At 41.1% G+C, this 10,407-nt stretch overlaps 1 protein-coding gene across 2 annotated transcripts; it reads left to right on the plus strand.

Moving 5' to 3' along the window:
• The first annotated feature begins 877 nt into the window (after positions 1–877).
• Positions 878–8,688, plus strand: KDELR1 (KDEL endoplasmic reticulum protein retention receptor 1). Of its 2 annotated transcripts, XM_015888749.3 has the most exons (6): positions 878–977; positions 1,076–1,220; positions 2,316–2,416; positions 3,434–3,592; positions 4,744–4,996; positions 7,919–8,688. In XM_015888749.3, exons 2-6 carry the CDS (start codon positions 1,130–1,132, stop codon positions 7,951–7,953), a joined length of 639 nt encoding a protein of 212 aa, XP_015744235.1. In that variant the 5' UTR covers positions 878–977; positions 1,076–1,129; the 3' UTR covers positions 7,954–8,688. The 2 variants fall into 2 exon arrangements, with proteins under 2 accessions (XP_015744235.1, XP_007432207.1); XM_007432145.4 differs by having other exon boundaries at positions 899–1,220.
• Positions 8,689–10,407: the final 1,719 nt, after the last annotated feature.

Below are 10,407 nucleotides of genomic sequence, written 5' to 3' on the forward strand. Positions count from 1 at the left end.
CCAGAATTCCCCAGCCAGCATGGCTGGCTGGGGAATTCTGGGAGTTGAAGTCCACGCATCTTAAAGTGGCTGAGGTTGAGAAACACTGGCTGATTAGTCAAAAAGACACAACAGGCATGCTTAATCACTCGGGAATAACAATAACCATCCATTAGAATCACGATGCAAATTATGCATACTACAGATGCAAATTATGGTCTTCTTCTTTCCTATGCTACTTTCTGGCCAAGAGCCCTCCAAGCAGCAGCATACCAGAAAGTTAAAACATACAACAAAAATAGCAATTGGGGTAGGAAGCCAGCATCTGCTGGAGTTGTGTCGGAGGCGGCGTGTGCGTATCCCAACGTCGTTCAACCCGTCTCCTTTTCGAGGGCAGACGTGGCCCCAGCTGAGCGGACCAGCCTGCGGGGCGGAAAAGTCCCGGTTAACAGCAGCAGCCCCGGCTCGGTCGGAAAAGCAGCGCCCTCCGCCGAAGGCGCTTTTCCTTGCTTCATGCAAGATGCCCGGGAAGTCAGAGGCGAGCTTGCCCCGAAGAAGACTTTAAAGAGCCTCGGCCATAGTTTAATTGCTGCGGTGCAACCACGCAGCCCGCCCGGGGCTGACTGAGCGAGGACCCTCCGAGCCTTGGCTCCCTTCCCGAGTTAAACAGGTCACGTCTGGGCGCAGTGGCGCCTTTTCTCGTGGGCACGGAGCGGGCACCGCCACGCGTGTCCCCGCAGGCTTTTCTGCAGAAATGCAATTCGTTCTGCCGAGGAGATGCCCTGCAAAGCGGACTCTCCGGAGAGACCCCCGTCGACCTCCCACCCCAAGCGCTCCGCTCGCGAACTCGCCCGGCTGAATCGCCCCCGCCCCCCGCTCGATTAATCCAGCCCACCTGTGGGTGGGGCAAGACTTTCTCCCCTCCCCTTTTGTGGCCTTCGTTCCCAGCCACCCTGATGCACGCCCTCGTAATCCGGCTTGCTGGTTTAGACCCCAAGGTACGAGGAAATTAAGCGGTCCCTCCTTCCTCGCCCGCTCGGTTTTCCCGGGAATCTGCTCTCGCCTCCAAACACGGTGGTCTCCGCTCTCCCTGCAGATTTCCCGCTGAGAGAGTCAGCAAAGCTTTCTGCAGCAGCCCACCCGGAACACCATGAATCTGTTCCGCTTCCTGGGAGACATCTCGCATCTGCTGGCCATAATCATCTTGCTGTTGAAGATCTGGAAGACCAGGTCCTGTGCTGGTAAGGACACCGGGGGCGGGCAGGGGAGGGGGCCCGTAGGGTCTCCGCACAGGACTGGAGGGTGACTTTATTCCTGGCCTGAAAGTGATTGCGTGGAAGTAGCACAGGTATGGATCTGAGCCTGAACCAACTTGGGGGTTGACTAATTTACACGTGCAATTTTCTAAATTGCTCTAATCTTCTCTTCCTTCTTTAAGGCTGCAGTTTAATGTATACTGTGAGGGATGAGTCCTATGCTGTGCCTTACTTCTAAGTAAACCTTCCGAAGTCACAAGTTGGTTTTATCTGTCTGTCTATCCATCTACACACACACACACACACACACACACACACACACATGTATGTGTATATGAAACCTTTTATCTCTCTAGATTTGTATTTTTGGAACTCAACTGGGTTGCGGTGGCCTTTATTATATGTATCTGTTGCATGTCCATGACCCATTTTTAGAAAGAGCCATGTGTTTGTGGGTTAATAGTTGAAACCAGTGTGTTATAACTAAAAGACCTATTTATTGCTTTTAGAGAAAGAATTGCTTTGAAAAAGTGTATGGCCATCCTGATTTGGAAGAAGGGTTGGGAGAAAGGAAGCACTGATGCAGAAAAGTTGATGTTCTTTCTTGTTTTTTAAAAACTCTGTAATGTGTTAAAGACAGTAAATGATGAGGTGGAACTACTTGAGATAGGATTGGATAAAACTGGCTGATCTCTTCCTTCTGACAATCCCCCCTGGCCCTATAGAAAAAGAAGAAAGCCAGATTGTGGGTGTAGATTTTCTTAGACCTGAAGCAAAAGCATGAGTAGATCTGGGAAAGACCATTGATTACGCCCAGTTAGTGATGCTCTCTGACCAATGGGCAACATCATACTGTCCAACTCCAGGGCTTTTCTGAATTTTTTAACGCTACGACTAGCCAAACCTTCTTTGTGTCAAGGAGCTGTGACGTTGGATGATGAATCCTGAAGAGTTTTGAAGGAACTTCTCTTTCTTTTTCCTAATGATCAGTATGATGACTTTCTGATATTTTTTTAATTTCAAAAAATGGTTATTTTCTCATGGGACTATGAGTTACGCTGCCCTATGCTTGTCTTGCAGGAATCTCTGGGAAGAGCCAAGCTCTTTTTGCCATTGTCTTCACTACTCGGTACCTAGATCTATTTACCAACTACATTTCGTTGTACAACACCTCCATGAAGGTACAGGAGTGATGTTGGACTACTTAGTTTGTTATTGTGACTGTTAGAAGGCTAATAGGCGTGGGTGATGGTTGCATCTGACCCGGAGAATAAAATAGTTGGTTCTAAGCTTCTATTGTCTTCTACTTCTTTCTGTATGCACATTCTGCTTCAATAATGTGGCACCACTATCAGCTATAAAAGGGGATAGGGTAAAGCGATCAGTCTTTTACAGTGCTGGCCTATGCACAGGAATCCAAAAGTACATTCTCCTAAATTAGTGAAACTTCCTGTTAGGTAAGTATGACGTCTTAATTTGTTTATCAAAGAGCTTGTCATGTTTAGGTAACAGCATTCATTCAAAGAATTAAGTTGATGTAGAAGAATTTGATGTGGACGTCAGTTGCTGTGTTGGCAGAGAGCAAGAGATATAAAATTGTTAGCAGTGTTAGTTTTTAGTTTTAAAGAAACCTTTTGCCCTGCGAGTAGTCCTGGATAAGCTAAACATAAGCATGTGGTATATTATTATACCAGTTAAAGGTTAAAATCAATATGTCGGTTGACAGCTCTGACCTTGAAAAGCAGTTGCAGAATATGTTAAGCTGATTCATGAGATTGATGTCCCAATTCTCAGTGTACCTCAATTAGAGATAGCAGAGAGAAACAGCTGTGCATTAATGATATTGGGGGGGAATTGGTTATAGTTGAAATTAGAACAAGGGTGAGGGACTGGTGGCCTTCTAAATAATGCTGAACTTAATATTTTTGGCATCTATCATTACTAGCATGCTGCCTGGGAATTGTAGTTCAGCAACATCTAGAAGACTTCAGGTTCCCCATACTTCATATAAATGAGGAGATACCAATAAGGGGTCTAATTTACAAGAAGGAACCCTAATCTTTCAGAAAGATCCCCAAGGGAAAGACAGACTCTCCACTGAAGGGTTCAGGGTGTTGGCATTGATTACACTAAGAATTTGAGAGATAAAGTAATACTTAATCTCAGTGACCCTTCTTGATCTATGTTATCTCCTGCAGGTGGTGTATGTTGCCTGTTCCTATGCAACAGTATGGATGATCTATAGCAAATTCAAAGCCACCTATGATGGCAACCATGACACCTTCAGAGTGGAGTTCCTGGTTATTCCTACAGCAGTGTTAGCTTTCTTAGTGAATCATGATTTCACACCCCTAGAGGTAATTAAAAGTATGCTAGTGTGAACAGGCTAAGACCCAAATATCTACCATGTAGCTATATGATGTGTTCTAGTCCTATTGCTAAAATTATTCACTTGACTGGCAAATGGCTGCATTTAGTATTCTAGTCTTTGCTTGCCCTGCTACTGTATATCTAGTTTTCTTACCATTATAAGCTTGAACTAATTTTGTTTTCTAAAGCAGCACTACATTTATTCAACTATTTCTATGTGCTCATGTGCTGACTAAACATGAAGTGCATGGAGACAGATGGCATTGAAATAGAATTGTGATATACCTGCAGTTGTGAAATCAGAAACTGTTCTTTCAAGAAGAAGAAAGAAATTAGCAGAAGACATTATTAAGCTACATGTGATCTATGAGTTTACAACCTCAGTTTTTATTTTAAAAGAACAAAATACCCAACAATGGATTGGAGCAGTGGAAGTGTCAAGACAGTACTTGGTTGTGACTTGTCGAATCATGATTAACTTGACTCATTGAATTCAGTGCAGCTCAAGCGTGACTGATTTAGCCTGGATCCAACCCTGTGGGCAAATAAGTTAAAGATTAAGACTTCAAGGCAGGGTTGATTTCTGGCAATCTTATTCATGTAGTTTTCTTGGCAAGAATACAAAAGTAAGACCCTGTCTTATTCCAGGGTGGTGGTTGTGGTGATAATGATGGTTTTAACTTCCTGATCTGGTCTATAGCCCTGAAATTTCCAGGAGTTTCCCATCCAAGAACTAACCAGGTCTGCAATGTTTTTTTAGAGATCAGACAGAATTTGGCTCGGCACTGCCATGTATGTGGGCACTTCTCTCAAGACAATAACCAATTAAAGGATGAAGTACTTGGAGTTCACAAAACACCCAGTAGAAGGGCTTATTGGGGACAATTTGCAAAGAGATACATGTTGTATCAGCAGCTGCAGTGTTTCAGAGACAAATTGTCTAAAAGTGAGTTGGAGCAGATGTCCTCCTAAATCTATGACACAAATCTGTCCTGAATCTTGCAGTGCAGTGGTGGACCACACAAATGTTCAGTTCTGAATAACTGCCACGCAACTTTGTGAATATAATGAGCTGTCCTGTTTCATAATCAGAAAATATGTATTCCAACAAAACTATTTCTCTCCTGGATTCCTCCAGATTCTCTGGACCTTCTCCATCTACCTGGAGTCAGTGGCTATTTTGCCACAACTCTTCATGGTCAGTAAAACAGGTGAGGCAGAGACCATCACAAGTCATTATCTCTTCGCTTTGGGAGTCTACCGTGCCCTCTACCTGTTCAACTGGATTTGGCGTTACCAGTTTGAGGGCTTCTTCGACCTCATTGCCATTGTGGCTGGCTTGGTGCAAACTATACTATACTGCGATTTCTTCTACCTCTACATTACAAAAGGTATTGTGCAACAAGAATGAATGGAAACTAGATTTGTTGGCTGAAATCCCATTAGTATGAGATAGGGGGTAGTATTCTGAGATCTGAGGCCTTTAGCAAGGTGCTTGGGATTTTAAAATTATTTGGGAATCAGTACATGTCAACAACCTGTCTAAATGTGTGTTGAGTAAGCGTAGGTAGAAGTTCACTAGAGGGCACTCTTCAACTAAACTCAATCCTCAGCCTTTGATGCTGGGAGGCATATTAACTAATAACTCTTTATGAATTATAAGTTGACAAATTAATTAGCAGTTTCATCAACTTTTTTCCATAGGATCCAAAAGAAGTTGCAAAAAAAGTAGTTCACATATTCAAAACGATGAGCCCTAAAAAGCTATTTCTGTAGGATTGAATAAATTAAAATCTGTTAGACTAGCCTACCAGAGTTTAGATTAGGTATTCTATTAAAGGGCAACTAATTGACAAATACGTATTGCTTCTTTACTATTTTATTTCTAGCATCAAAATGATCTGAACGGTTGAGTTCTGAAATCCTTAACGAAGTACGTGCATGTGTTTTAAAGAGAAATCCAAGATTATTATATTTGATCTACGTGCATGTACATAGGCATACATTCACTACTTAAAAGCAACCACAAGAAAACTTTTTAGTATGCCAGACAGCTGGTGATGCCTTGCAGAATTCCCATTTCAGTCCTGCTCCCCATCCTTTTCCTGTCCCTTTTTCTTCAACAGATACTTGGCATCCTGTAGCTGCTAAGTAGACTCATTTCTAATTACTTGGTTTAAAAAATGTTTGGTGTTTTTGCAACTTGCGTTTTCTACCGGCACTTATATGTAGTTAGTAATGTTTTTCCTTCGTATGGATAAGCAGAAAATTGAGATTACTATTGAAATATATTCAGTGGAACCTGCAGCGTATAGGACTGTATTTCTGTTTAGCCATGACTTCTTCCCCTACATCCTTTTCCATTATTTTATTCCCATAACGGTAAGTTAGTATTTCATGCCCAATAAAAATGCTCAGTCATCAAAAGGCTGTTTTGGGCAGTGTCACTGCTACATCTACGTTGTGCGCTGATAGCTCTGTTTTGATTAGAGAACTAACATGAAATGAGAATACGAGCACAAATCTTATGGTGTTATACTGGATGTCATATACAGTGGGGCAAAAAAGTATTTAGTCAGCCACCAATTGTGCAAGTTCTCCCACTTAAAAAGATGAGAGAGGCCTGTAATTTTCATCATAGGTATACCTCAACTATGAGAGACAAAATGGGGGGGAAAATCCAGAAAATCACATTGTCTGATTTTTAAACAATTTATTTGCAAATCATGGTGGAAAATAAGTATTTGGTCAATATCAAAAGTTCATCTCAATACTTTGTTTTATATCCTTTGTTGGCAATGACAGAGGTCAAACGTTTTCTGTAAGTCTTCACATGGTTTTCACACACTGTTGCTGGTATTTTGGCCCATTCCTCCATGCAGATCTCCTCTAGAGCAGTGATGTTTTGGGGCTGTCGCTGGGCAACACGGACTTTCAACTCCCTCCAAAGGTTTTCCATGGGGTTGAGATCTGGAGACTGGCTAGGCCACTCCAAGACCTTGAAATGCTTCTTACGAAGCCACTCCTTCATTGCCCGGTGTGTTTGGGATCATTGTCATGCTGAAAGAGCCAGCCACGTTTCATCTTCAATGCCCTTGCTGATGGAAGGAGGTGTTCACTCAAAATCTCACGATACATGGCCCCATTCATTCTTTCCTTTACACGGATCAGTCATCCTGGTCCCTTTGCAGAAAAACAGCCCCAAAGCATGACATTTCCACCCCCATGCTTCACAGTAGGTATGGTGTTCTTTGGATGCAACTCAGCATTCTCTCTCCTCCAAACACGAGTTGAGTTTAGACCAAAACGTTCCACTTTGGTTTCATCTGACCATATGACATTCTCCCAATCCTCTTCTGGATCATCCAAATGCTCTCTAGCAAACTTCAGACGGGCCCAGACATGTCCTGGTTTAAGCAGGGGGACATGTCTGGCACTCCAGGATTTGAGTCCCTCGCAGCGTAGTGTGTTACTGATGGTAGCCTTTGTTACTTTGGTCCCAGCTCTCTGCAGGTCATTCACTAGGTCCCCCCGTGTGGTTCTGGGATTTTTGCTCACCGTTCTTGTGATCATTTTGACCCCACAGGGTGAGATCTTGCATGGAGCCCCAGATCAAGGGAGATTATCAGTGGACTTGTATGTCTTCCATTTTCTAATTATTCCTCCCACAGTTGATTTCTTCACACCAAGCTGCTTGCCTATTGCAGATTCAGTCTTCCCAGCCTGGTGCAGGTCTACAATTTTGTTTCTGGTGTCCTTCAACAGCTCTTTGGTCTTGGCCATAGTGGAGTTTGGAGTGTGACTGTTTGAGGTTGTGGACAGGTGTCTTTTATACTGATAACAAGGTCAAACAGGTGCCATTACTACAGGTAACGAGTGGAAGACAGAGGAGCCTCTTAAAGAAGTAGTTACAGGTCTGTGAGAGCCAGACGTCTTGCTTGTTTGTAGGTGACCAAATACTTATTTTCCACCATGATTTGCAAATAAATTCTTTAAAAATCAGACAATGTGATTTTCTGGATTTCCCCCCCCCATTTTGTCTCTCATAGTTGAGGTATACCTATGATGAAAATTACAGGCCTCTCTCATCTTTTTAAGTGGGAGAACTTGCACAATTGGTGGCTGACTAAATACTTTTTTGCCCCACTGTATGTATTGACTATTCTTGGTTAATGCTTTCTTAATTAAAGTATTGTTTACAATATTTTTTCTCTTTCTAGAGGCAGTGGCACCCATTTCGTAGGTTGCCTAAAGTTTAATGAAGTACACCTCCCTAAGCTCTTATATCTTTTTATTTCTATTTCCTCTTGCAGTTCTAAAAGGCAAGAAGTTGAGTTTGCCTGCATAAGTTGAGATCAAGGCGGCAATACTTTGGCCAAGGAGGATGAAGGGAATGCTTCACAGAAAATTAGACACGCAGATTCAGATTAAAAAAAAAAAAAAGTTAGTGACCTATTGATCTCAACTTCCAGCCTGAACTGATCTAAGTGTGGTTTGAGACAAAACCATGGATGGTTCTTCTACTCAACAGACTGCTATAGATGGGGTGAGGCGAAGTCCAGCTTGAATCCCAAGCTAACAATGACTACTCCTGGTTAATATGTAGATTGTAGATTTTTGGGTTTTTTAAAATCCATTTGATCAGTCTCAGTGTCTATAACGCTTGAGTATTATTTTTTTGATGAATCAGCACAGGTAGGAAATACATTTAAAAAAAACTTCTGTTATCTCTGTCCTCTTAGTTTGCACTCATTATTTTGGGTGTTATGTTGATAAACGCTGATAAGAAACGCAAGCTTTTCTGTTCATGAAGGCCTGGTGCTGCAAAGCTATCCAGATAGACAGGAGCGCTTGTAAACTGTGTTTCTTTTAAGTATGGGTTTCTTTGAATCTCAGTTTTGAAACATTAGTGGCAAGAAAATAACCTCTCCTTTAAATATTTGTCACTTACTCTTTCTTCGTTTTTGTATTATTTGATGGTTAAATCTTCATCTACTTTAAATAAAATGGAAAAACTCTTTCCCTTATTAATTAGTGCCTTTGTGGGAAGGATGGGAATTTAAATAAAAATAAATTCTGCTTTTTTGCCTGTTTGTAATCTTTGTGCTTTACTATTCATGTCTTCATTGTCCCACATTAACCTTTTTTATAATGCTTTTTCTGAACTCTCTTAAAGCAGTGACTGATTCTCCTGGGGCCTATTCTACATTAAATGCTTATGTCAGAACGTGCTTTCTATAAATGTCACATCTTTGCTGCTCCTTGATACTACTGCCTTGATACTACATCATCTCTGAATCGATCGCAAATTTGTATGTTTTCGTATAAGTACATTTTTAATCTCTGTTGTGCTGCTGCTATGACCTTGAACAATCAGTGGAAACATAAATTGAAGCCATGTTTTAGCCAATCTAGGCTTCCGATTTGCATTATAGCCTGATTTAAAGTACAGGTATGTATGTGCTGACTCAGAAGTTAATAGCCAGGGCACCCTTTGGATGAGTGCATAAGATGAGATCTTTAAACATAACATTTCAATTCAATTAAAAAAAAATCTTTAGAATTGTTGCTTTGAAGACTATGAAGGTAAGATTGCACTCAACATGCAATTTTACACAGTTACTTAGAATTAAGTCCCATTGAATTCAGTGCATGTATGGGAAGGGACCATTTTTAAATAGTCATACTAAATTACAATCTGTTGAAGCAGTGCTCAACTACTACAGTTCCTCAGCTAGTTTCTTAAATTTATAAAGCAAAACATTTGCAGTTTGTTTCTAATTGTGATTAGCCATTGGAAAATGAATGTCTAGGCTAAGATTCTGAGCTTATTTACATATTTACGATTCAGCAGCAATTGGTAAATTGTCTAGTTTTGGTCAACATGAATTATCATGGTTCTAAAGTTGCTTCCTGTAGAAAACTGATTGCTAAAAATGTAACTCGGCATCCTTATTAGATGAATTAAGGTGGGGTAGCTCACTTTATCACTTACATTTTCCATGGAACACCTTGGAAAAATTTGTAGCTTATACTACACACAGGTACTGCCTGCAATAGCTAGTAGCCACTTCTGTGATCACATGAGCTAGAAAATTGCCACAATGGTTAAGGCAGTTACAGTTGGCCCCTCTGGGGTATATCCATGTGTACAGCCTCAGCTGTGTTCATACTGAATTCCTTTCCACACAGTCTTGCAGTGTAGGATTCACATAACCCAAATAAGCAGCATATCTGAATCAGTCTGGTAGGATAAAGGCATAATATATAGAATTCTTCATACCAGCTTTGCAATTTGTCTCTTCTTGATTGGAGAGATTACCAATTGCCTATAGATAAGCAACTGAATGGAGAATAGGAAATATTAGTATTTCCCCACATGCTTGTTTTTATGTCTTAAAATGGGCTTTTAACCGGAATACCTACACAATGCTATATCCACTTCTGAAAATATAACGCAGTACCCTGGCAGCTCCATATGTATTATTTTTCCTCTTGCATGCTGGCTTTTAGCATGTTAAGATACAAGTCTCCAATGTGTTGGTCTTAATTTGGTTTTAAGGGACAGGACAAGCAGTCAGTATGTATGAAGCCCCAACAAGGAAAGAAGGATCTGGATGAACATCCAGACTTTATGAAGCTTCTGTGTATTATTATTATGGCCTTTTGTTATATTGTACTTACAGATTCCTTGTCCATCCATCTTAATTTTTGCTTTGCTTCAGTAAAATCAACTTCAGACAAACACATTTTGATTTTTTTTAATAAAGTCTCTTTATTTACTATAGGAACAAATAATTGT

This window comes from Python bivittatus, unplaced genomic scaffold (assembly GCF_059951505.1).
Source record: "Python bivittatus isolate LINGU-HERP-01145 unplaced genomic scaffold, Pbiv_v1 ctg000440_np1212, whole genome shotgun sequence".
NCBI classification, from domain to species: domain Eukaryota; kingdom Metazoa; phylum Chordata; class Lepidosauria; order Squamata; family Pythonidae; genus Python; species Python bivittatus.

Coding starts and splice junctions, on each gene's coding strand:
- KDELR1 (XM_015888749.3), top strand. CDS start 1,130: ATGAATCTGTTCCGCTTCCTGGGAGACATCTCGCATCTGCTGGCCATA. Junction 2,417..3,433: donor TGTACAACACCTCCATGAAG/GTACAGGAGTGA, acceptor TATCTCCTGCAG/GTGGTGTATGTTGCCTGTTC. Junction 4,997..7,918: donor CTACCTCTACATTACAAAAG/GTATTGTGCAAC, acceptor TTCCTCTTGCAG/TTCTAAAAGGCAAGAAGTTG.